At 61.0% G+C, this 24,858-nt stretch overlaps 2 protein-coding genes across 5 annotated transcripts in view; one reads left to right on the top strand and one right to left on the bottom strand.

Moving 5' to 3' along the window:
* The window catches only part of PIEZO1 (piezo type mechanosensitive ion channel component 1 (Er blood group)), a 112,005-nt gene extending 100,203 nt beyond the window's left edge, over positions 1–11,802 (top strand). For both annotated transcript variants that reach the window (XM_084644326.1, XM_084644325.1), the window contains 15 exons: positions 241–499; positions 694–882; positions 1,656–2,166; positions 2,461–2,560; positions 2,819–2,966; positions 3,155–3,369; positions 3,841–3,999; positions 4,327–4,474; positions 6,564–6,752; positions 7,307–7,399; positions 8,375–8,547; positions 8,639–8,761; positions 9,416–9,495; positions 9,941–10,139; positions 10,859–11,802. In XM_084644326.1, coding sequence (XP_084500452.1) covers positions 241–499; positions 694–882; positions 1,656–2,166; positions 2,461–2,560; positions 2,819–2,966; positions 3,155–3,369; positions 3,841–3,999; positions 4,327–4,474; positions 6,564–6,752; positions 7,307–7,399; positions 8,375–8,547; positions 8,639–8,761; positions 9,416–9,495; positions 9,941–10,139; positions 10,859–11,108 — 2,836 coding nt within the window. In that variant the 3' untranslated portion in view covers positions 11,109–11,802. The remainder of the gene's footprint in view (positions 1–240; positions 500–693; positions 883–1,655; positions 2,167–2,460; positions 2,561–2,818; positions 2,967–3,154; positions 3,370–3,840; positions 4,000–4,326; positions 4,475–6,563; positions 6,753–7,306; positions 7,400–8,374; positions 8,548–8,638; positions 8,762–9,415; positions 9,496–9,940; positions 10,140–10,858) is intronic.
* A 195-nt stretch (positions 11,803–11,997) lies between these two features.
* CTU2 (cytosolic thiouridylase subunit 2) lies at positions 11,998–24,779 on the bottom strand. Of its 3 annotated transcripts, XM_084644328.1 has the most exons (15): positions 24,651–24,778; positions 23,669–23,743; positions 22,437–22,515; positions 22,282–22,341; positions 21,563–21,623; positions 19,287–19,396; positions 18,500–18,786; positions 17,749–17,884; positions 15,331–15,462; positions 14,771–14,862; positions 14,265–14,371; positions 13,593–13,734; positions 13,299–13,365; positions 12,894–12,952; positions 12,000–12,598 (listed from the first exon to the last, which is right to left on the bottom strand). In XM_084644328.1, the coding sequence occupies exons 1-15, from the start codon at positions 24,710–24,712 to the stop codon at positions 12,529–12,531; spliced, it is 1,539 nt and encodes a 512-aa protein (XP_084500454.1). In that variant the 5' UTR covers positions 24,713–24,778; the 3' UTR covers positions 12,000–12,528. The 3 variants fall into 3 exon arrangements, with proteins under 3 accessions (XP_084500456.1, XP_084500455.1, XP_084500454.1); XM_084644330.1 differs by lacking the exon at positions 13,299–13,365 and having other exon boundaries at positions 11,998–12,598; positions 24,651–24,779; XM_084644329.1 differs by lacking the exon at positions 12,894–12,952 and having other exon boundaries at positions 11,999–12,598; positions 24,651–24,779.
* Positions 24,780–24,858: the final 79 nt, after the last annotated feature.

The raw sequence follows: 24,858 nt of genomic DNA, 5'->3' as shown, positions 1-24,858 counted from the left end.
CCCAGCTCCTGTGTAAATGACACTCCCTCCAGGGAGGCAGGACACAAACCGGGGAGCGCAGCACCCCAAACACAGGCCTCTGCCAGTGGAGCTAGAGAGGGTTTCCCTTAGCTGGTAGCAGAGCAGGTCCCTTATCTGTCCCAGGGCTCAGCCACTAGAGGGCGACACTGGGCGTACCAAGCGTATCCCCTGATCCCGCAGGCAGGAGGATCAGCCCACGTTTGGCTCTGTGCTTCCCAGGCAGGTGATCTTCCAGGAGCTGGAGGAGTCGGAGCAGTTCTACCTGTCCCAGAACCGCTTCCTCAAGCTGCTGCTGGCCCTGTACCACTTCGTGGCTGCCCATTCCGAGCTACTCTGCTACTTCATCATCATCCTCAACAACATGGTGACGGCTTCCGTCATCTCCCTCTTCCTGCCCATCCTGGTCTTCCTGTGGGCCATGCTCTCCATCCCACGGCCCAGCAAGCGCTTCTGGATGACGGCCATCATCTTCACCGAGGTGGGTGCCCTCTCCAGGCTGGCTCCTTTGCGACAGAAACGCAGGCGCTGCCATGTGCCAGCAAGGAAGCCAGCCTTCACTCTGCCCCCCGGCGGGCTGGGGTGGGGCATGCTGGGCCCCGCGTCCTGCCTGGTTGCACGGGGGTCGGAGCACTCCCACCTGGGCTCCCCGCTGACCCCCTCTCCCCTCCGCAGGTGGTAGTGGTGGTGAAATACCTCTTCCAGTTCGGGTTCTTCCCTTGGAACAGCTACTCCTCACTGGTGCGGAACGAGGCCAAGCCCTTCTTCCCGCCGCGCATCCTGGGCCTGGAGAAGACCGACCGCTACCTCAAATTTGACCTTGTCCAGCTCATGGCTCTGTTTTTCCACCGCTCCCTCCTGCTGGTAAGACGTTGCAGCCGGTGTATGCGACTTGTGACTGAGATGCCGTGGGGCGACCTGCCTGAATTCTTGGGAGCCAGGCCTTGAGGCTCACTGCCCCAGGCAGGGGGATGGCCCAAGCCCTGGGTCCACCATGTGCCAGCAGTGCTGTTACCTTGGAAGCTCCAGGAAGTATGGTAGCAGAGGTGGGGTGCTGGAATTTGGGGTGGCAGCCTTTCCCAAAGCTAGGGGTACACCCCTGGGGGCATAGGACCAGCTGGGGGCACAGAGAGCCTCTGAATGGCTCCCCGGCGTCTCGGCACGGAAATCAGTCACTCGTGGTTCCGGCCGTCTTCGGGCGGTGAGGCCAATGTAACCTGTACAGCAAGTCTGCCTGAAGTCAGGGCACTGGAGACAGTTGCTTGGATGCGGGTGTCACCCCCCTGGGTTTCAGTAGGTGCCAACGGTGGTACCTTAAGTTGTTAGTGATTTGGGAAGGAAAGGGGAGGGTCAGGCTCTGCAGAATGATAGGGGCAAGTGGGGGCCCAGCGCTAGCTGGGAAAGGTGTTTACATCCTGGTGCCCGGGCCTCTGACAACACACAGGGGTTGCAGCGGGTCTTGTTTCACGGGAGTGGGGCTCAGCTTTCAAAGCCTGGGAGGCGCTGTGGTGCGGGATAGCACAGCCGAACATGCCGTGCCACGCTTCAGGCTGGACACCGCAGTGCCCTGATCCCGACCCCCAGTCACCCATCCTCAGACAGCTGGCACTGATCCTGGGTGCCCCTCTCCCCGGCAGTGTTATGGCCTGTGGGATCACAAGGAGGATGCCTTCGCCAAGTGGAAGCGCGAGGCCGAGCGGGCGGCGGCGGAGGAGAAGCGCGAGGCCGAGCGGGCGGCGGCGGAGGAGAAGCGCGAGGCCGAGCGGGCGGCGGAGGAGAAGCGCGAGGCCGAGCGGGCGGCGGAGGAGGAGAAGCGCGAGGCCGAGCGGGCGGCGGAGGAGAAGCGCGAGGCCGAGCGGGCGGCGGAGGAGGAGAAGCGCGAGGCCGAGCGGGCGGCGGAGGAGGAGAAGCGCGAGGCCGAGCGGGCGGCGGAGGAGAAGCGCGAGGCCGAGCGGGCGGCGGAGGAGAAGCAGTGCGAGCTGGACTCGGGAGACGGTGCAGAGGCAGAGGTGGTGTCAGCAGAGCTGGAGCCCCAGCTCCAGGAGAAGGGGGCTGGGGAGGGGGAGAAGGGGAGCCACCTGCGCTTCCGGAAGAAGAAGGAGAAGAGGAGGTGGACCAAGAAGTGGAAGGCAACGGCAGCAGTGTCAGGTACATGGGCGGGGGATTCCTGGTGGTGTGAACACATTCCCCACTGGGCGGGCGCTAAGGACCCTGGCAGGGTTGCTGGGCCATTCTGCTGGGATCTCCCTTAGAAACCCTGGCACTGTGGGGACTCGCTGCCAGAGAAGGCTGGGGGGTGCCTGTCTGTGCCACTCTGGGGCTGTGCAGAGCAGGGTGCTCTCCTACCCCACCCATCCGACGGGCAGAAGCCCACGTGCTCGCTGCCCCCAGCCCACTCAGGCTGGGCATGCTGGGGGCTAACCCTTGATTTTTGAATGGCAGAGGAGGAAGAAGAGAAGGAAAAGGGAGAGAAGAAGCAGAGCCCAGCCTGGGAGAAGCTGAAGGCTGCTGGGCTCAGAGTCAAGCTCTTCTTCCTAGCTGTGTAAGTGACCCCAACCCTCAGCCTGGAGGGTCAGCGAGGTCAGGCCAGCCTCTGCGCCCACCACCACTGCACACCCTGGCCCCCCACCCCTGCTACCCCCCATCCCCATCAGATTTGTCAGGTGCGGGAGGGGAAGAGATGCCCATTTCTATCAACCAAACATTTGATTTGCTTGATGGCGGCTGGTGGGCCCTGGGGGGGGCCCTGCCCCTTGGCTGTCCGGGGGTGCCCTGGCCTGAGTTCCTCGCCTACTTTCAGGGCACAGAACATGTATCGGCCACTGAGGGGCTTTTTCTGCGCCATCCTGAACACCAAGTATCAGGCTGCTACTGATGTCTACGCCCTCATGTTCCTGGCAGACGTGGTCGACTTCATCATCATCATCTTCGGCTTCTGGGCCTTTGGGGTAAGCCGGGCCCCAGGGCTGGGCTGCTGGGCTGGCTGCTCCCCTAGGGACCTGCAGTGCCCACTGCTCCGGGCCAGACACCCGCCCTGCTAACCTGCCTCCTTGCAGGGCTGGAGCCCGGGCTACCTAGCTGGGCCCAGGGCCAGGCGTTGTGCCCCGTAATGGCCTGTCTCTCTGGCTTCTCCCAGAAACACTCGGCTGCTGCCGACATCACCTCCTCGCTGTCGGACGACCAGGTGCCGGAGGCCTTCCTGGTCATGCTGCTCATCCAGTTCTCCACCATGGTCATCGACCGCGCCCTCTACCTCCGCAAGACCGTGCTGGGCAAGCTCATCTTCCAGGTCATCCTGGTCTTCGGCATCCACCTCTGGATGTTCTTCATCCTGCCCGCAGTCACCGAAAGGTACTGTGGCCGCGTGGAGCTGGGGCCGCCGTCGGGCACCTCATTCACTCCAGCCCAGGTCTGGCGGAATGGAAGACGAGGGCACTGCGCAGCGCTCTGCTCCCAGAGTATCCCAGCCCGGCCCCTCGTCGTTCCAGATGGAAGGGTGGCCCTATGGTCCAAGGGAGGTTCTAGGGAGTCAAGACACCTGGGTTCTGTTCTCATCTTGCCATTGGTTTTTGTGGGCAGGTCATTTCCTGCAGGGATAACCCTGCGCTTCCCCTGGGGGTGCAGATAGATCGGTGAGCGTCTGCAGACAGGAAGTGCACGCTCGGTACGAATTGTTAATTACACAGCCCCTTCATGCGCAGGCTGCGTGGGGTCTGGCCCAGCCAGGTGGGAGCCGAGAACTGTAGTGATGCACAAATTGCCCAGACGCCTGCCGGCCTCCCCATCTCTTTGACTTCTCTCCCCCCGTCTCTGCCCCTGCAGGATGTTCAGTCTGAACACAGTAGCCCAGCTGTGGTACTTCGTGAAGTGCATCTATTTCGCTCTGTCGGCCTATCAGATCCGCTGTGGTTACCCGACTCGCATCCTGGGCAACTTCCTGACCAAGAAATACAACCACCTCAACCTCTTCCTCTTCCAAGGGTAACGGATCTGCCCTCTGATCTTCACGGGGGTGAGCTCCACCCTGGCCCCCTTGTCTCCGAGCCTCGCTCCCCAGGAGTGTGTGCAGGGACTGTATAGCACCAATGCCAGGGACAGGACTAAAGAAGGGTCCTGAATCCAAGTGGTGCTTCCCAGGACCCTGGGGGAGGCAGAATGGGAGGGCTCAGTCTGGCATGTGCCCAGGGCCCCAGGGCTGCCCCTGAGCAGAGGATCCTGGGGGAGGGGGACACTCAGGGTGGACAGAGGACAGCTGGCTCCCCCCAGGGTGCAGCCAGTGACTGCTCGCTCTCCCCTCGCCCGTGGCAGATTTCGCCTGGTGCCCTTCCTGGTGGAGCTGCGGGCCGTGATGGACTGGGTCTGGACTGACACCACCCTGTCCCTCTCCAACTGGATGTGCGTAGAGGACATCTATGCCAACATCTTCATCATCAAGTGCAGCCGGGAGACTGAGAAGGTAGGGCTCCCCATCCCTGCTGCCCCCCACTGTCCACAGTATGGTGCTAGCACCCAGCCCCGTGCCATGCCGCGCTGGAAATGGAGACCTGGCTTGCTCACCCCCCAGCCTTTTGGGAAGGGAGGAACCTAGGCAGGAAGGATGGGCTCCCGCTAAACCCAGGTGGAGCCAAACTGCTGGCGTGTGTAGCTACAAAGGTCAGAGAGGGTTTTCTAAACGAAGCCAGGTGGAGGAACGCACAGTTCAGGCAGACGCATCCCGTAGGGGTGAAATCATTGAAGGGAGAACTCTATATCCTGGAAAAGAGGACAGGAAAGAAATGGGTAAAGTCCAGGGAGGAGCTAGTGAGGAACAGTCAAACATACAAGAGTCTCATGTAAATCTAACACAGGCAGGCAAGCAGCTGAATATTGACAAAATGTACAAGTGCTTCTCTAGAAATACAGGCCGTTGAACTATGAAGACGGGTGACCTAGAACAGCTGGCATGAAATGAGGATAGGAATGCCGGAAACTTGGTGGAACGGTGCTAATCAATGGGGCACAGCAATAGTGGAATGACTGACTAGGTCGCCCTCGTGGGGGAGTGGTGCTGTGTGCGAAAGCAGAGTCCATACAGTAAACATCTGTAATGAATGAAAGCGCCCCTTAGACTCTCCGAGGAAAGGAATTCCATGCCTGCATGATAAGATCATGGCCGTGGGAAGGTGCTGCCGACGCCTGGCCAGGATGGCCATGGTGATTGTGACATGCTCAGGGGGATTGGAGAGGCCACGAAAACAGTGATCATGGGGGATTTCAACTACCCCTGTATTGATTGGGACGGTGTTGCCACATGTTATGGACAAAGTCATGCTCACTGGGCAAATAATCCCAAATGTATATAAATGAGCTGTTGCCACTCAAGGAAGGGATCTTGGAGTCACTGTGGCTAGTTCCCCGAAAACATCTGCTCAATGTGCTGCAGCCATCAAACAAGCTATGTTAGAACCGGAAGAGGTGCAGAGAAGGGCAACGAAAATGATGAGGGGGATGGAACGGCTTCCGTGCGAGGAGAGATTAGTAAAACTGGGGCTGTTCAGCTTGGAAAAGAGACAACTCAGGGGGGATATGACAGAGGTCTGTAAAATCATGACGGGTGTGGAGAAAGTCCGCCAGGAAGTGTTGTTTACTCCTTCTCATAACACAAGAACCAGGGGTCACCCAATGAAATTAACAGGCAGCAGGTTTAAAACAAACAAAAGGAAGTATTTCTTCACTCAATGCACAGTCAACCTGTGGAACTCCTTGCCAGGGGATGGTGTGAAGGCCAGGACTATAACAGGGTTAAAAAAAAAAAAAACGCTCATGGAAGATAGTCTATGGCTATTAGCCAAGATGGTCAGAGATACAATCCCACACTCTGGGTGTTCTTGGGCCTCTCCCTCTGGGACATCTGCCATTGGCCAATGTCAGAAGACAGGATACTGGGCTAGGTGGACCTTTGTTCTGACCCAGTGTCGCTGTTCTTATGCCCAGGCCTGGGGACTTGAAGCTGAAAGGGCATTAGGGACAGGGCGAGGTGGGGAGTGCGAGGGGGCAGGGCGGGGTGGGTGAGCTGGGTGGTGTAGCAGGCACTTTCTGCAGAGCTGAGTTCCAGGACAAGTGAAACGAGTTTGAGGATCTCAGCTAGGTGCCTGGCATTTCTTCAGCCACAGAATGTGGCGACGTCTGATTCAGCTGGCGGACCCTGCTCAGGGGAGCCCGGGACTGGCAGAGCAGGAGGCCGTGGGTTGGGGCTCAGGGGCATCAGCTGAGCTGCGTTGCAAGGAGCCCAGGGTAGAATAACATAGGGGCTGGGATTGAGGGGTATCCGCAGGGGTGTGTGGGGAGACCATGTGCTCCAAGTCACTCAGGTTTTAACTTAGTGTGATCCTCGTCCCCCCATATTCCTCCTCTGCCCCCTGTAGGGTGGGAAAGGCCTTGAGATGAGCCTTGGGAGCCATTAGCACAGCTGTCTCGCCAGGGCGGGGGTCTGTCCTTTCCCAGGCTGGGCCAGTGCCTGCAGGGAGCCCCGCTGGCCCCAAGCTGAGCCCACCCTGTCCCCACAGAAATACCCCCAGCCCAAGGGCCAGAAGAAGAAGAAGATTGTCAAGTACGGCATGGGGGGCCTTATCATCCTCTTCCTCATCTGCATCATCTGGTTCCCGCTGCTCTTCATGTCGCTGGTGCGCTCCGTGGTGGGCGTGGTCAACCACCCCATTGACGTCACCGTCACCCTCCAGCTGGGGGGCTACGAGGTAATGGCCAGGCCAGGCCCCGGGCATCCCACTGCGGGAGGGCTCAGACCCCCATGGCTCTGATCACCACCAGGGCAGCTCCGGGGCTCTGCTCAGCGGGGCTCTGCTCAGCCACGCTCAGCTCTGGCTGCCCAATGGCCCGGCTGCTGGCTGGGGAGAGGAAGGGGACCTTCCTGGCTTTGGGCTCAGACTCCCCCTTGGTGGGATAGGGAATCAGGCCACTGGCTGGGGATGCCTGGCCTGCGCTTGGCTGCAGAGAGGCAGGCAGGCTGGTCTAGAAGCAGGGTAAGGGCCCGGACTCTTGGGTTCCCTGGCTGTGCCTGCCTCCTCACGTGACCCTGGGCACGCAGGGTCCGCAGGATGCTGAGACCCTCGGCCGGATGGGGCTGCGGCTCCTGTTGCCCCGACCTCCCACTCAGCCTTGCCCCAGGGCTTCCCAGCGGGTGCCGCGTGGCAGGAGGAGGTTGGCGCTGCTGCCCGGGTGGGCATTGCTGAGGCTGTCCCCACCCGCTCCCTGGCCCTAACACCTGCTCCCCTTCCCCGCTGCCTCGCAGCCGCTCTTCACCATGAGTGCCCAGCAGCAGTCCATCCAGCCCTTCACGCCCCAGGACTACGAGGTGCTCACCAACCAGTTTGAAAGGCAGCCGGTAAGGGGCCCACCCCCCAGCAGTGGGGGGCATGGCCGGGCGGAGCCACGGTGTGCGGGTGAGGGGTGCAGGAGGAGGGGCAGATCCTGGCTCCCAGGGGATGTGCTGGGGGGGACTGGGAAAGGGGGGGGTCAGCGTGGGGGGCTGTGGAGGGGCTGGTGGTGCTCACACTCACCCATCCACTCCCACAGAGGGGCTATGCTGGGAGGCACCCATGGGCGTGGGCTGGACTGAGCGTCCCCCTCTCCTCCCAGTCGGGAGCGGGACTGCTGCCAGTGCTGGCTGCCCATGCTCTGCTCCTGCTGCCAGGCCGGAGCCTGCCGCCTTTGCACCCAGCGGGAGTCGCACCCACTCCTGCCTGTCCCTAATGTGTGCAAAGGCAGCGACTGCTCCAGCCCAGGGGCCTGTTCACTTGGGTCGGGGGCCCTGTCTGGAGTGGGGGGTCCCTGCCCCACACTCCCGCCCTGACGGTCTCTCCCTGCCCCTGGTGTCAGTGATGGGTGGGGGCCGTGGCAGCCATCTGGGGCGGGGCTGACGGGCAGGGTCCACGCCCCTCATTCCTGCCCTGAGGGTCTCTCCCCACCCCCGGTGTCAGTGATGGGTGGGGGCTGTGGCTGGGGTGGCAGCCATCTCGGGGGGGCTGACTGGCAGGGTCTCTGCCCCGCACTCCTGCCCTGATGGTCTCTCCCCACCACGCCCATGTCGGTGATGGGTGGGGGCCGTGGCTGAAGGCATCTGGGGCGGGGTCCCTGCCCCTCACTCCTGCCCTGAGGGTCTCTCCCCGCCCCCCCGTGTCAGTGATGGGTGGGGGCCATGGCTGGAGCCGTCTGGGGCGGGGTCCCTGCCCCTCACTCCTGCCCTGATGGTCTCTCCCCGCCCCTGGTGTCAGTGATGGGCGGGGGCCGTGGCTGGGGCGGGGCTGTCAGATGGGGTCCCTGCCCAACACTCCCGCCTTGACGTCTCCCGCGCTGGCAGGTGGCCATGCAGTTCATCACGCTGTACGGCTACGAGGACATCGTGACAGCGCGCATCGAGGGCAGCTCGGGCTCGCTCTGGAGCATCAGCCCCCCCAGCCGCGAGCAGATGCGGAGGGAGCTGCTGAACGGCTCGTCGGACATCACGCTGCGGCTCACCTGGACCTTCCAGAGGTAGCGGCCGGGACCGGGCGGGGGGCTCTGCCGCCCCCAGGGCGTGTGCCCTGCTCCACACTCACCCTGCCTCCCCTCTCTCTCCCGGCAGGGACCTGGGCAAGGGGGGCACCGTGGAGCACACCTTCGATAAGCACACCACCGACCTGCAGCCGGGCACCCCCGTCCGCACCGAGCTCGCCAACCTGCTGCAGGGAACCAGGGACGCCCCCGTGTGAGTGCGGGCACCGCACTGCCCCAGGGACGGAGCCGGGGGAGCGGAGGAGGGGCTGGAAGCCTCCAGTTAAACCCCTCCCCTCCTGCAATGAAGCATCGGCTGCCCAGTGGCAGGGGGGACAGGCTCCCAGGGCGTCACACGGCCTCCCAGCGGGGGCGTTGGGGCCCCGTGGCATGGGGGTCGGGGGAGGACTAGCTTCTCCCTGCAGGGCGCTGGGGAGAGCACAACAAGAAGTGGGGAGTTGGCCCTGGGAGGAGGGGATAATGGGGGGCAGGTCAGAGTCAGCTACAGCAGGCAGGGCAGGGTGGGTGGGTAGATGGCCGTGGGTCAGGGCTACGAGTGGAGTGACTAGGGGTGGGGTGGAGCCACGGGTGACTCAAGGGTGACTACCATGGGGCGGGGGGTTCTGCCTGGGTCCAGCACGCTGGTGAACCGCGAGGCCTGGGGGCCCGTCCCCACAGCGTGGCCGGGAGGAAACCAGCCTGCGCCGTGCTGAGGGGCTGGCGTGTCAGGGAGCGGGGAACAGCGCGGTGCAAGCAGTCTGACAGCCCCCCAGCCGTCACCCTGTGCCCAGCTCCCCACGGAGCCTGGCCGCCCCAGGAGGAGCAGGAGGGCTTGGCCTGGCTCCCCTCACCCCCCTTTGTGTTGCAGGCAAGTCCCCCACCTCTTCCCCACGTACATCCGCGCGCCCAACGGCCCAGAGGCCAACCCCGTCAAGCAGCTGCTGCCAGGTGAGCCGGCCGGCCGGGGTCTGCCCCCGGCATGCTGAGCTGGGGGGCTGGGGCTGCCTGGTGTGGGGAGAAACTTGCCCCCGGGGTGCCAGGGAGGAGGGGCTCAGTCCCTGGTTTCTAGGGTGACGGGTGTCCCCAGTCTCCATGCTGCTGGCAGCGTCAGGGCCTTGCTTCCTTGGAGGGGGGGCAGCTGAGGGGAAGATGGCCCCCTTTGCCTCTCCAGCGGGCAGGCCACGGGAGCGCTGCTGCAGGGCTGGGCCTTGCAGTGGTTGGCAGAGGAACTGTGGGAGGGGGTTGCCCGGGGGCATGGCCCAGCAGGAGCCGCTTTGGGGGGTGGCTGGGCTGTGCCTGGGAAGCCAGCCACGGGGGTGCTGGGGGAGGCGTCCCGCCTGGCTGGAGGGGGGCGAGCCCCCAGCCCTGACCCCGTCTCTCCCCATCCCCGCAGAGGAGGAGGAGAGCTACCTGGGCGTGGAGGTGCAGCTGAAGCGGGAGCCCGTGGGTGCAGGGGGCGGCACCGCCAGCTTCCTGGAGTGGTGGGTGGTGCGGCTGACCGAGTGCCAGCAGCGGGACTGCGACATCCTGCCCATGGTGATCTTCAACGACAAGGTCAGCCCGCCCAGCCTGGGCTTCCTGGCCGGCTACGGGTGAGTGCCCGGGCCCCTTCCACAACCACCCCCCATTGGCCATTGCTGGAGGAAGGGCACCAGGCTGGGGCAGCCCAGGGCTCTAGTGTGGGGAGGGGAGGGATAGCAGCCTTGGGGTGCTGTACTGGCGGGGGAGTTGGCCATTCAGGGGTATGGAGGGATATTAGCCAGGGCGGCCCAGTGGCTATTTAGTACAAGGGGGTGGAAGGATGCCAGCCCAGGGCTCTGGTGTACCAGGGGGGCAGGGGAAGAGATGGGCAGGGTGCCCCCCATTGCAGTGAGGGCACCCCTGGTACAAGGCAGGGAGGGTGCCCCCCTGCAGTATCAGGGGACATCTGGCCTGAGGAAGCCCCTAGGCTCAGTGGGGCATTACTCCCTATGGCCTGGAGGCCTTTCTGGGGGGACTCCCTGGCCTGTCCCCAGTACTGTGGTACAAACCCTGAGCCCATCCAAACAACCATACCAACAGCAGAGCTCAGGGCCTCCTGCTCCCGGCGCCCCCCATTCCTCACCCCAAGGAGCACACGAGTGCGCTCGGGGCAGCCTCCTGTCCCTTGCTAGCTTCCCAAAGGGAGTCCCAGCCGGTCCCATTGCTTGGAGCCAGGCCGGAGGCAGCAGGGCCTGACCCTGCTCTCAGTGCAGGACCCAGCGGTTGTAGGGAAGGGCGCTGCTGGGGGGCAGGGAGAAGGGCTGACCCTGTTGCCCTCGCCCCATTGCAGGATCATGGGCCTCTATGTATCTATCGTGCTGGTGATCGGCAAGTTCGTGCGGGGCTTCTTCAGCGAGATCTCGCACTCCATCATGTTCGAGGAGCTGCCGTGCGCGGACCGCGTCCTCAAGCTGTGCCAGGACATCTTCCTGGTGCGCGAGACGGGCGACCTGGAGCTGGAGGAGGAGCTTTACGCCAAGCTCACCTTCCTCTACCGCTCGCCCGAGACCATGATCAAGTGGACGCGGGGGGAGGAGTAGCAGGGAGCCACCGGTGACCAGCGCTGCGGCTGCGGGCCCCCCTCTGAGCCCTGGAATGTCACAACTGAGGCCTTAAACCAGCCCAGCTGGAGAGCCCCGGCGGGGGGCGCCGAGCGCACCCTGAGCGCTCCAGGCCAGCCCCAGTGACTGCAGGGGGTCCCGCCCTACCTGGGGGTCTGAGCTGTGCCCAGCACCACCCATGAGGGAGAGGGGGCACCTTGGGAAGGCTGGACTTGTGCTTTTTAAAAGGAAGTTTAACTGCTTTACTAGTGAGTCCTTCAAAGGTAGCTGGGTGAAGACCCCCCCCTCCCCAGGAGCCATGGTCCCTCCACATCAGCTGGGTGGGGACACGCTCCTGCCCCGGCCCCACCTCAGTGCCTTCCAGCCCTGCTGCTGCCAGGCTGTTAGCACCCCAGAGAGAAGGGGGGGTGCACTCTGGAGCCCATTCAGCAGCTGTGCCTGCCTGTGAGGGAGATGGCCTCCCCCTCCTGCAGCGGGAGAATCCAAGCCAGCCGGCCGCAGTTGCTCCCAACCCCGCTGCAGGCAAAGCCTGGCCCAGTCACCCCCTTGGCCTGCACTAACTCTCCAAAGCAATACCTTACTCCCTCAGCACAGCACTGGCCAGCACCCATGGGTGCAAGCAGAGGGTCCCACTGGCCTGACACCCCCGCAGGCGGTGCTGGGCTTGCCGCCCCTCTTGCCCTGCCTGCAGAGGGTGTGGGACATGCTACTGCAGCCACTGCTCCCCATGCTAGCCCCATGCAGGCAGCTCAGCGGAGCTCCGCTTGCCCCAGGACTGGTTTGGCCCCCCGCACCCCCCCAGCCACTCCCAGGGGCGAGGGCTGGGCTCCCTCCAGCTGGACTGTAGATTTTTTTTTAAAAATTCAAATGGTTTATTTATAAAGATCTCTAATAAAAGCCAAGCCAAGGCCTGCTAGTGTGACTGACTGACTCCATCTTCCTGCCCAGGCGAGGCGTGAAGCTGCCTCCTCCTGGCTGGGTGCTCCACTGGGGACTGGCACAGTCCGAGGGCCTGACTCAGCCTGGCCTCACCCGCTCAAGAGTGGGGAGTTGGCCCAGGGCCTCGATCCAGCTGTGCGGCCAGGGGTGCAAAATAACGTATTCTTCTTCAAAACAGTCATTAAAAGGAGGGCGGTGTCTTCTCTCCTCTCCCCCGCAGCAGGTAGCAGGTGCCTCCCAGGGGCAGGCAGTGAACAAGAGCTGGGCCCTGCACCTTGGAAACAAAGGCAGGCCCAATGCCCTGCAGCAGGGCCCCGGTGATCTCAAGCCCAGGCTGGAGGGGGCTGGGCCCAGGCCCCATTTGCTCTCTGGCAGGTGTGCTTCTCCTGGGGCCCCGACAGCCAGGACAGTGTAGAGCTCTTTGGGAGTGTGGTCCAGAGAAGGGAGCCCTGCCCACCTGTCAGCTCTCACCCGGATTCACAGCTTCATCTTCCAGCAAGAACTCCTGGATTTCCAGCTTCATCAAGGCCCTGGAAGACAACCAACATCTCAGACCCCCAGCACGCTGGGTTGTGAGCTCCCGGCGCGGGCCTGGTCCCACTGGCTCAGGTCACGTTCTGGATGTTACGGTAAAGGAGGAGATTCTGCCTCTGATTTACTTATAACTTGGCCCCTGGGTCAGCGGCTCCTCCCCGGCCTAGAGCCACGTCTGCCGACGAAGGGGTTGGGATCCGTGCAAGAGCCAAGTCCCGGCCCTCCCAGGGCTCAAGCTGTGATGCAGGAGTGCGGTGACTGATGGCGCCGACCTGCCCGCCCTCCCCATACCTGCGTTTCCTGCGCTCTGCCTCCGAGCGGATGTAGAGCGGGAGGCTCTCCAGGCAGGTCTGTAACAGAACAGAGCGGTGGTGACGGGCTGCCCCCAGCACCCCCCATTCCTGAGCTGCTGGTGTCCCTGCAGGCACAGCACATGCAGCGCCAGGGTGTGTCCTCCACCCGCCCCGGCCCCTGGCACTGTGCCTCAGCCCTTGGCTGGGGGCAGGGGAGGATGCAGGGAGCTGATGGGCAAAGCTGGGATCCTAAGGAGACTCCACCGGGACCACAGTCCTGCAAACAAAGGAGACCCACCCCTCTAGACAGCCAGGTCTGCCGGGGGCATAAAGCAGGGCTGAGACTGGTCCCGCCAGCCCGGCCTGGGCTGCAGCAGAGCCCCGGAGGGGCAGAGGGGCTCACCATGTCCTTGATGGTCAGTCTGCAGCCGTAGCAGAGCAGGGGCAGGAAGTCAGCCCGGGCGTCGGCCCTGAGGGGAGAAGGCAGAAGTGAGGTGAGGGCTGGGGGCTGGTTCTCTCCAGGGATACCCTGCGAGGAGCTGGCTGGGGGCAGCTCAAGGAGGATGGTGGTGGGGAGGTGCCGCGGCTGCTAGGGGAGTGTCGGCCCAGACGGGAAGCGCACGCAGGGCCACAAGGCCAGTGCTGATCCAAGCAGAGCACCTACCCCGCAATGGATCCTGGGCTGGGGGTGCCTTACCCTGGAGCGGTCGTGTTCGTGCAGCACCCTCTCTGCTCCTCTGCCCCCTGGCAGCACCCTCGCCCGGCAGGCGATGCAGCTGGCAGCCTCTGCTGGGAGAGCTGCTCCGAGACCAGGATTGCTTGCAAAGCAGAGCCGTCCTCTGCACCAAAGAGAGATGGTAGTCAGAGCCCCTCGGGCTTCCGTTCCCCGTCCAGCAGGCCAGGCATCTGCCTCTCCCTGGCGGAGCAGACAGGGCCAGCCAGTGACCTGAGCCAGGATGGCAAACCCCACAGCCCTGGCCTTCAGACGGCCCCTTCCAGGCCAGGCACAGCCAGAGGCAGGTTCCCCTGCACGAGGCGCCCTGGGAATATCCAGGCCCCTAGTTCAGCTGGGCAGATAGGAAAAGGGGCTAGTTAAATCCTCACCCTGGCCTGCCCTTAGCCAGGCTGCATCTCTAGGCCCCTGGTACCCCACCATGGCAAGGTTCCCCTGCTTTGCTCCTGTAGGGGTGGTGAGGGGCCAGACCCCGATGGGCTCTGACCTGGGAGGGTAGCTGTTGATGCCCTGCCCTAGATCTGGGGGGATCCTGTGGGTGGGGGAGGCTGCCCCCCAGGGAAAGGGGCCGAGCGAACAGAGCCTGCACTGGCTGGGCTCAGCCGGGAGAGGCGGGTGGGCGGCGTTTGCACTTACCCACATTAGTGTCCAGGGCGCACGAACAGAGGAGGCAGCGCTCGGGCTCAGTGGCACCAGGGGCAAGGCCGGCATCTCCAGGGGTCGCACTCAGCTTCTCGCCCGTCCTGCAGCCCAGAGGGGGACGCACAGAGGTTAGTGCCAGGCGATGCCAGCATCTGCCAGTGCCCCTCAGTCCTGACCCGCAGGTCCCATTACTCCCGTCCCAGGCTCCCCCACGCAGTTCAATCAGTGCCTTGTAGCCCCACCCATGCCATTGCAGTCCTGGGCGCCCTGCGCAGCAGGAGGTGCTGTGAGTCAGGGTTCCGGGGCGCTGCAGAGTTCTGACCCTCCCATAAGCAGAAGCTTCCAGCCATTCCCACCAGGGCTCTGGTCTGATGAGGGCAAATGGCCTCCAAGGTGAAGCCAACCCCACATTTCCCAGCTGAGCAGAGCCAAGGTCTGCAGAGGTGTCGCAGGGACGGGACTGATCTCAGTCCCATCCCCGCACAGGGGCCAGCCCTTACCGGTACACGGTGCTGACGGTCGAGGGGAACTCTGCCTGCAGCCCGTAGAGGAAGCGCTCGATCACCCGGTGGATGCTGGCCTTCTCCAGGGCCTGCGGGGAGAAAGCCACAGGGCGTCTCATAGCCTAGCTGGCTCCAACCCCCACGCCCACTCCAGGACTCCCCTGTGATGATAGCAAAGCAGCTGGGTCATCCCCACAGACATTCAGGGGCCCTGGGGTGATGGATTCGGCACCATGCCCAGGGGCGGGGGCATTAGCCTAATCTGCCAGAGCCTTCCCCCAGTCACATCGGCCGGGCCTCTGGGCTTGGGGCCCTGGCCTCGCTGCCCACCCCTATCTGGGATCACTGCAGGCAGGCACTTTGGAAAGTGCTCCTTGGTGCCAGGGGCACCGGAGTCCCTGCATGGCACAGCCACCCTGTGGCACTGACCGCTGGGAAGGGCTGCAGATCCCGTGGGCTGGGCTGGGATGTGAGAGACGGGGGGGCCCAAGAGGGGGTGCCACCGCCCTGCCGGAAGAGCCCAGTGCCCGGCAGGCTCAGACCCGCGCACCCCCTACCTTGGTGTCCAAGGCAGGAGTGAAGACCGTGGGAACGCCAAACAGGTGGTTGTAGAAGGCAATTTCCTTGGCCGCGTACTCCCTCATGGGCCGCACCACCACCACGTCGCCATGGCGATCGTCCGAGAAGCCCTGCGCGGAGAGAGACTGGGTGAAGGACCAGGCGGGCCCTGAGGGCCCAACACCAGCGCAGAGCCGGGATGGCCCCAGTCCAGCCCCCTGGGGCCATGGATGCACCCAGCCGTCCTGCGCGTCTGCCCGGAGCGCTCGGGCCTGAGCGCGGCTGGGTGAGCACCGGCCCCATGCCAGGAGCACACCAGGGGCAGCGCCAAGCGCTGGGGGTGAACTGCCAGGCAGGAGCATGCCCCCCGCCCTCCAGACTAGCTTCCCCATGGAGCTGGACTGCAGCATGCTCAGAGCTGTGCTGCTCTCCGAGGGCAGTCGTAGGAATGATTCTGGGGCAGGCAGCGCCCACGTCAGGGTTCTCTACAAACCCCTCCGCCCAGCCGCTACCCCCATCTCACAGGGGGGCCCGAGGCACTAAGGGGAAGGGACATGCCTGAGGCCACACAGGGGGTCTGTGCCGGAGCAGGGTCTAGAACCCAGGAGTCCCAATTTCCAGCCCCTCGCTCAAACCACTGGGCAATGTGCCTTGCCAGCTGCTGCCCATAAGGGAGTGTGGGGAGTTCTCAGGCTGGACATGCAGCCTAGTCCAAGAGGCAGATCCCAGCGGGGCGAGGGTGTGTCCTGCTCCCTGGTAACCTAGCGGCCTCCAGCAAAGGGACAGAGGTTCTCTCACTGAGTTGGCATTCACAGGCCTCTTGCGGGGCTCCACAGAGGGCGGCACAGGTCGCTGCTGAGGGGGCTCTGTGTTCAAAGCAGCTGTGAGGCAGGACCCAGGGCTAACCCCGGCACAGCTGCTGTCTGCAGAGTATGTGCAAAGGAGCACCTGGGATCCCCCTTGAAGGGCAAGCAGAGGCTGGGAAAATAGGGATCGCCACCCTGGATCAGATCTACCATCTGTCAAGGCCAGTAGCTGATCTTCAGCATGGGCTTCGGTGGGAGGGAGAAACCCCAATGCACCTAGCCTGCTCTGTGCAATGGGGAATGCCGTCCTCTGATCTCCAGTTGCCAGACAAGCAGTGTCAGCAGATGTAACGTTATTGGTCCCTTGCGAGGAAAAAAATCAGGCCCCAGTTCTCTCTGGCCGACCTCCCAGTGCTGGGAGCAGCTGCCTACACTACAGGAGGTGGGGCTGCTTTTTACGGGAGCTACCTTTGCTTCCCCCTGAATTTCACTAAACCCCTCCGCTGCGCACGCACGGGAACCCCGGCCAGCCCACTCCCCTTGCTCTCTGCTGCTGGGAAGGGATTCAAGAGCAATTTCCTCAGGACGCACAGTGCCTACGGCTGCTGTCCTTCTTAAAATGGGGACTAAAGAATATAGATCAGACCATTCCCTGGGGCTAGGAGTTTCCCTAACTCCAACTCCCCCCTTTAGATTTTCAGGGTGGGAGAATCAGACATTAGTTTTTATTGTAGCTTTAACTTTTTCTTCCTTGGCCTCCCATCAGTAACTAATAACTCAGTGGTTGGTCTCCTGCTCTGAGCACGGACAGGGGAGCCAAGAACTCTTGGGTTCTCTGGTCTGGGAGCAGTCACTTCCTGTCGGTCCTGGCACCTGCCCCACGGGGAGGCATGGGTGAAGATGTACAGTCCCAAGTATCTCTCTGTTAAATCAGTCCCCAAGTGCCTGGGAGCTGCAGTCTAAGGGTTAACGCAACCCGGCAGGATCCAGGGCTGCAAGGCGTTCACTCCAGCTTGTGAAGGGAAGCAGAAGGACGTGGCTCGGCTTGCCTGACCGAAAGCCCTGGCTCGAGCTGTCAGTGCAGTGACATCTGTCCCAGCTCCAGTGTTCGCTACTGCAGCTGAGAAATGTCAATTTCAGGGGCAGGAAAACTTCCCCTTCCTGGAGCGCAGAGAGCAGAAACTGATTGGATCAGAATCCCCATGCTGATGCGTACAGCAGCTTGCACGCTGCTCTGCTCCGATGCCCATGTACTGGCGGGGAGCCTGGTAGAGGCACTAAGGCAGCTGGAGAAGATCAGGGAAATAGCAACTCGTTGTTCCAGGCCCCCACGAGGGCTACACGTTCACCCAGCATGAAGCCGTGGGCCCCGGGTGCGTTCAGCGACGAAGACAATGGAGACAACGGCACTGCCAGCTTCTCCCCAAGGTCCCACTAAACGACAGCGCATTACTGCCGCCACGGCCCGGGCAGTGCAGGTAAGGCTGGGCCTGGGGCCTTCCCCCAGCCACCCTTCCCCCTAGCACAGCAGCCTGGCAGCGCTAGGACCAAGGGACTAACGGTGCAGTCTGGGTAACCAGTGACTCCGACCCAACTGCGGCCAGCACTTACCGTGTCCATGGCAAGGGAGGCTCCCCGCCCCAGAGAGAGGTTGGTCAACAGTTTGACAGCCAGGCGGGTGCAGCTGTCTCCCATCATGACCTTGGAGTACCCTTGGGCCCTGGCCGTGTGCAGGATCAGGTGGTTGCTGAAGAAGAAGCCAGAAGGGAGTGAGGGCTGCAGCCCGGACCCAGGCAGAGACGCTGAGCCCATCAGCCCTGGGCAGCTCCTCACGAACACCAGCTCACACAGCAAGCCTCCCACCCATTGCTGTACCCAGGGCGAGGCACAGGGGCCATGTGGGACAGCAGAGCCCACTCCTTCATGGGGGCTTCACAGGAGGGAGACGAGATCTCAAGTGAGCTGGGGGGAGATGAGCAGGGCTGGGCTTTCCCAAGGCCCTGAAGGGAGATTGGAATTCAGTGGGGATTGGAGGCCAAAGGCAGCTGGGTGCCTTGCAAAACCCAGCGCACGCGGGGTAGCGGCCTAGGCAGCTCATCCTGAGATCCCCAGAGCTCGCTGGGGGGCCTGGCCCGAGGGCGATGGGACAGACAGACACTCCTGTGGACGGGAGCTGCAGCATCATGGCTGGGAAGCAGTGCATGCTGGGATGGACTGGAGGACAGGAAAGGCAGAGGAAAAAGGTCCTCAGCCCCCCCCCCCCCCCCCCGTGGCAGGGTCAGAGAGGGCAAAGCATGCAGCCCTGCTCACAGAGAAGGGGGAGGCCCTGTCCATCCCCCACAGCACTCTGGAGGGGGCTCACCGCAGGGTCTGCAGCAGCTCTTCTTTAGCCGTCAACGTCTTCACAGACCCAAAGAGCTGGATCAGCTGCTCTGTCTGGACTGTGGCCAGCCCCTCCGTTCTGGCGACATCTTGCATGCAGAACTCGGCAAGCTTCTCCTGGATATGCCTCTCAGGCAGAGAGGGGCCTCCGCCCTCCTCCTGCCTCTGCTGGCGGATGAAGCCCTCCACTGCCTCCTTGTAGCTGTTCTTGGGGCCTGCGGGATTGTGGGGCACATGCTGCAGGATGGAGCTGGGCAAGTCAAATACCTGCACAGAGCAAGCAGATGGATCCTGTTAGCCACAGCAAGCACCTGCATGGTGCTTCTGAGTCCCACACCTGCTGGCAGTGAGATCGGTGCCTCGGGAGCTGGCAAAACCCAGACATTGGAGGAGCCCCAGGGAGCTTGTGCCAGAGACAGGATTAGAGGTCAGGTCCCAGCTCCAGCTCCTCACTCACACCAGGCTGCCTCTCTAATACACTTGTCTCATTCAGGCCCTATCATTGCTAAGGACACCTGGCCATAGGCCTCCTCCATCCCAGCCTCATCGGCTCCTATTGGACGGATCTGTTTCCCTCATTCCTAGGGCACTGGGTGGCTACCCTGAGCAGGGGCCTCGGACATCTCATCCAGAGGCTCTTCTCCCAGCACCTGGAATTGCAGCGAAGGTCTGATCTCTCGCCCAGTGACTGCCCCAGTGTGGGAGCCCCCAGTTCCCTGCAATGTGACTCCGCCCCAGCGCTCCCCAGGGCTGTGATCCCACCCTACCTCTTCTAGGTGGGCCAGGTGATATGGGAACCCTGAGGCTTGCAGGATGGTCTCCATCTGGAGCAGCGTCTCCGCTCTCTCAGCCAGGCTTTGTCCGCACACAGCTCCCTCTGAGTAGCAAACGAGATGCCAGATGAGGTGAGTTAGCTGCCTTGCAGGAGAGACTTCTCTGTCTGCGGGGAGGGGGTGACCTAGGACACTCCAGCCAACCCAGAAGGCACGCAGCCACATCTATCCTCCTCACCAACTAACAAGGCAGGAAGCAGGGGCTCTCCAAGGCTTGGGCAGGGGGGATATTGGCTTGCAGGCCTTGAGGGCTGCATGCAATGGAGCAAACTGCAGCCACCCTTCTCTTTAAGACAGGAGTGCAGCCTGGGGAGCAGTCCCCAGCAATGCTCCATCTTCCTACAAGTAGCCAGACCCGACCATCTCCAGGTGGGACCTGGATTCTCCATGGGCAGCCTGGAGCCATGCTGCAGAACTTCAGATGCGTACGCCCTCCCTTCCTCATCTCCATATACACTATTCGCCAATACACGTTAGGTGTAGTACACCGCATACGAGTAGGTATTCTGTGCATGGGTTTATAGATCTAGGTGTTGGGAAGTTATGTTAACTGAATGAATTATGCCCTTCCCAAAATTCTGTTCATCCACATCAAATATCCCATAACGCTCTGCAAAGCTGAAGTCAGCTTTGGCATTAGAAAATAAGAAACTTGTCAAAGGCAAAATCCATGAACGTTCTGCCCCAGCACAGTGGGGAGGTACCTTCATATCCCTGGAGTGCTAGTAACCAAACAAAGATAAGGAACAAACAGGCCAACAAGTGAAGGAACCGGTACACACGGAGGGATTGGACTTCAGTGACGTATAAAGAGCTTTGTAACTTGTAAAATCATCCTATAAATGCCGCTAGTTGAAATGCGGATCTTTGAAACACCCCTTCCATGCGTGGCGAACCCACCGCGCGAGTTTGCTTCCCGGCCGGAGGGTGCGCGTCTCTCTGCGTGTTGTGCTGGTTTCTCTTTAGACGATGCATTTGGATAAGTTCAGCTGGCTGGTCTCCAATGTTTTTAAGACTGAAGTGTGAGTGTCATCAAACAGGCTACGCCACTGAGTCAGCAGCAGCACCCAGCAAAAGAACCCAGAAGAAACACACTGATCCTCCAGCCAGGCTCCACTCCCTTTCAGCACCCCGCAGGGATGGCGGGAGGGGTAGGAGGATGCCCCCCTCCATCCTGAAACAAGCAGAGCAGCTCCACCCATCCTATTTAGAGTCTCTCTACTCCTACGCAGCTTGCTGGCATGACCATGTGGAGAGCGCCCAGCTGGTCGGGCAACGAAGTGCTGGGTTCAGCAGGGCATGGCCAGCCCATGCACCTGCTGGGGTCTGGGAAGAGACCCGCTAACTCGTGCTCTGGTAGGGTCCAGACTGGGATTGCTCTGCAGTCTCTGGAGATGGAAGCACAATTGGTACACTAACCCCCTGGTCCATCCCACTCCATAATGGGGGCTAGTGTAGCTACCTAGCCTCTTGTCTCTTAGGATTTAAAGAGAGCAGCTAGCAGCTGCCGATAAGCCTAAGCCTATCTGCGATGGAGCCACACATCCCCTGCCCAGCTGAGGGTGGGGTAAGGGTTAATAGTCTGTCAGGGCAATGACAGAGGAAACTTCCCCTCCTCCCCCCCCAACTCATGAGGGCAAGGAAAGTAGATGGGGCAGTGGGAGGCTCTGAGTCCCCCACACGGGAAGGGATCTCCCCCTGCTTCCTGCCCAGGGGGACCAGAGAACCAGGTCAGGTGGGGAAGCTGCTGCCTGCGGAGGGGATACTGTGAGTGGTGGATCAGGCTAAGAGCCCTACTCCTGAGCCCATGCCTTGGCCTGCCTTGCCAGGAGCTCTGGCTGGAGGGGTGTGGGAGCGTTTGAGTGGTCGGACCCTTCCTGGGAAGGGGACACCATCCACCTGCATGCCCTGTGTGTCTGAAGCGTGCCTCCCCTGGGTTCCAGTCAGTGAACCAGACTAGCTTAACCCCCTATTTCCAATGTGTTTACTCTGTCCACTGGCCATCTCACTGCTCTCTTGGGGATCCTGCCTCTCCAGGCCTGAAGGGACGCTACCAGCAACAGGAGAGCAGAGAAACCAGACAGGCCTTAACAGTGAGAGGGGCACTATCCGAAACCAGGCTCTCCTAATGCTGGACAGCGTCAGCCTGTAGGCTGGCCCAAAACCACGTGCACAGAATGGGCTGGGAGCAGGACAGGTTGCTGGGTTACCGTCGATGTAGATGATGCCTGGTATAAAGCGCAGTTTCTTGGCTGTCTCCCGACTCAGCCCCTGAGAAGAGAAATGGGAATGAGCCACTCGCCCCAAGCGCTGGGAAAGGTAATGAATGGTTGCGTGTCTTAGCAACATCCCTTGGATCTAGCAGAGAGGGCAGGTCTGACTCTTCTGACCCTGGCTGTTAGTGAGGCATTCCCATAGCCCCAGGAGAGATAGCGAATGTTTCTAGTTAACAACACGCCTAGATCTTGTGGGCTGAAGGCCCCAGCCTAGACCAAGTGATTGTAATCGCCACCTGATTAGGCTCAAACGTTGACCTGGCCACTTACACGCACAGTCGCAGTAACTGTTGGCGCAGCTTAGATGCCCCCCTCGCTCGGACTTCCCTGGGGGGCTGTGAGCTTCCCACCTTTTGGGAAAAGAGAGTTGCAGGTGCACTGGACAGGAATTGTGAGAACTTCTAAGGAGCCACATTCAGTGATTGCACTACTATGGGTTTAGACATGGGGGCATACAGAAGCAGACAGCCCTCTGGGAGATCCAGTCCATCACCCCACAAAGCAATGCTTTCCTCTCTGCTAGTTCATCAGTCTCCTCTTAACCATTTCTAATACCCCAGCTATGGTCCAGGTGGCTGTTCCTTCCTCTGGCTAACTGCTCTCACTGTTCCTAACATCTAACAAGTTTCCACGCTGCGCTGCAGAGCGGATACCTCTTGGACTTGTCGAAGCATTGAGCTGGAGGCAGGTCCACCTGATAACGCAAGAAGAACCTGTAAGGGAGATATGAGAGACACTTAACCATCCATCTCTGCTTCCTCCTCGCCTTCCCACATCCGTCCCTCCCTTACACAAAAAGCGACTCTACCTTCTCTCCTGGGTAAATGGCACGATTCTTCCCAAGCATCGCACGGAACTTGTGAACAAAATACTCCCTAAAACAGGCCCTTGGAAACAAACACGCACGTAAGTAATTAGAAATGACAATCCCAACCCTATGCGAGATCCCAGCCTTGGCAGGCAGCACCTCAAGCACCCGCATCTCACTGCTAATAAAGCTTTGATTCCAGCACAGGCCAATTGGGAGGCACAGTGAACTGCCTGCTACCCTGCCCGACAGCAAAGTCAGTCAATGAGTCCCCCTTAAGATTTCATCAATTAGCTTCTGTCTGACAGCAAGACAGCTCCAGTTTGGGGACCCAGAAATCTGTGGAGATCCATTTTAAAGCTAGCCTGAGAAACCAGGCTTGCTGGACTGGATCCCTCTCTAGCCCTCTGAGCCAAAACACTTAAACAAAATAAAAAGCCCAAGAGGAAAAAGTTCCGTTGTACAATGACAGATATCAATTTTAAAGGGTTTGCTGCTTTTTTAAATGGTCAAGTTAAGCCAGACACAAGGGAGGTCATTTAGTTCCCCAGCCTCAGTTCAGAGCTGTCAGGGTAAAAAGCACAAGGCGAAAGAAGGCCACATTTGCAAAGAACATAGGCATGCAGGTAGGTGCATGCACGCTGGTAACTGCAACTACAGCTCTGATCAGTCGCGTGCGTGCCGTTGCTTGGGTTGTATCTCAGTCACAGCAGTACCTGTACAAACTGCTTACGCAACTGCAATCCCAGGCTTTCAAAAATCTGGCCTGCAGAGCTCAAACCAATCAACTTCCGAGATTCATATAAAAACAAAATGGGGCAGATTAGATCTGTTTGTTTTCCAAATTTAAAAAAAAGGGTGACCCACCCCCGCTTTTCCCTATGCTCATACCCCATTTCTCTATAACTAGGGCCATGCATCACAGTATCTCTTGCATGCAATGGTAGTGATTGAGTCTTTGCAAAAACAAAAAGATGCAAATCCAAAGCAAGGGCCTTACAGGGCAACTCCCCACATTCCTGAATTAGTTCAATCTGCTGTACACAACTGTACACAATAAAGCGGCTCTTTATTATCTAGTTGGTTTGAATCTCTCTTGCAACCCTCATCATAAACAGCCCTATTTCAAACAGATTTATAAAGATCAGTAAATGAGGTTCTAAAGATGGGAACGTTCTGGCCTTCTGAACAGGGTTTCCTCTTGCAAATCACTATGACTGTTTCTTTCTTACTTGCAAAAGGCATCTCCAACACGAATGACTAACACGGGAGACGCCTCCTTGCACTTCATGCACTTCTGCGCACAGCTGGGGAAAGAGACAATCAAAGCGAACCGATTACCATCCTAGGGACCACCTTCAAGCAAAGAGCATTGCAAACCACCATCAGCTTGTTTAAACACTTGGAAGATACCAGGTGCTTTGTAAGTTCAGAGTTGAAAGATGGGTGTAGTACAATTGTGAAATGAATCTGGGGTTGATGTGGGAACTATAGAGCTTGAAATGCTGTGGTTATGTATGCATGGGAGGTGATAGCACAACCCGTGCTCTAGCAGTAAAAGGCTATATTATACTATTAGTCCCTGAGCTGACCAGTTACCACCTCCAACTATACAAATCTCTGTCCACATCTCAGTTATGTCAGGCCCAGTTTTCAAAGCACAAATCCGGAAGAATGCCTTCAAGCTGGTATTTGCACACACACAGCTGCAGTTGTGCCATGCACAATTGCGGCCACGTGCAAATCTGGCCAGATGCAGGTCCAGGGGCACCCTGCAACTTCTCTCGCCTCTGAAGGGCCAAAGCACCAAGGAGTGGGTGGACTACTCCCAGTACAAGGCAGCGGTCACCTTTGTGGCTCTTTACCGATGTGCTGTGCCACCCAAAGGCCCAATTGGGCGGGGCACTGCAAGCCCCCCCCCGCCCACCGATCGACGCCCCAGGCCCGGCCTGTCCCCAGGATGTCGGCGGGCACGGCTGCCTCGCTCAGGGAGGCGAGAACTCCGCATCGCTGAGCTCCGGGGCGAGGCCGGCCGAGCCCCCAGGGCAGACGCAGCAACGGCCCCGCCGCGGCTCAAGCGAGCCGGGCAGGCCGCGGGCGCTGAGGCCAGAGCTGGCCTGGCCCAGGCTCCAGCCGGCCGCCCGCCCGCGCTGTCTCTGTGGCCGATCCCCAGGGGACCCTGGTCGCTCCCCGCGCGGCGGGCCGGGCTCTCACCCGACGCGGGGCCGCCCCTGAGGCCAGCCGCAGCCCCCGTACTGCTCCTGCGCCTGGCACATGGCGGCGGCGGCGGCAGCGCTCCCCTCCCCTGCGCTTCCGGCGCGCCCCTGCTGCGTCACCGCCGCGCGACGCGCAGCCCCGACCACAGCGCTTCCGGCGCGCCCCTGTTGCGTCACTGCCCCGCGCCGCGCGGGGAGGAGGAGGT

The sequence above is a fragment of the Lepidochelys olivacea genome (genome assembly GCF_965140295.1).
Source record: "Lepidochelys olivacea isolate rLepOli2 genome assembly, chromosome: 12".
In the NCBI taxonomy this organism is placed as follows: domain Eukaryota; kingdom Metazoa; phylum Chordata; order Testudines; family Cheloniidae; genus Lepidochelys; species Lepidochelys olivacea.
The sequence above is the reverse complement of the archived record's forward strand: the minus strand, read 5'-3'. Positions and strand labels throughout refer to the sequence as shown.

What these genes read in the sequence shown, in the direction of transcription:
- CTU2 (XM_084644328.1), bottom strand. Translation starts at nt 24,712, where the DNA reads ATGTGCCAGGCGCAGGAGCAGTACGGGGGCTGCGGCTGGCCTCAGGGG. An exon ending in CCATTTACCCAGGAGAGAAG is followed by an intron (nt 22,342 to 22,436) that starts GTAGAGTCGCTT and finishes TCTCCCTTACAG; the next exon opens with GTTCTTCTTGCGTTATCAGG. An exon ending in GACTGACCATCAAGGACATG is followed by an intron (nt 12,953 to 13,298) that starts GTGAGCCCCTCT and finishes GTTCTGTTACAG; the next exon opens with ACCTGCCTGGAGAGCCTCCC.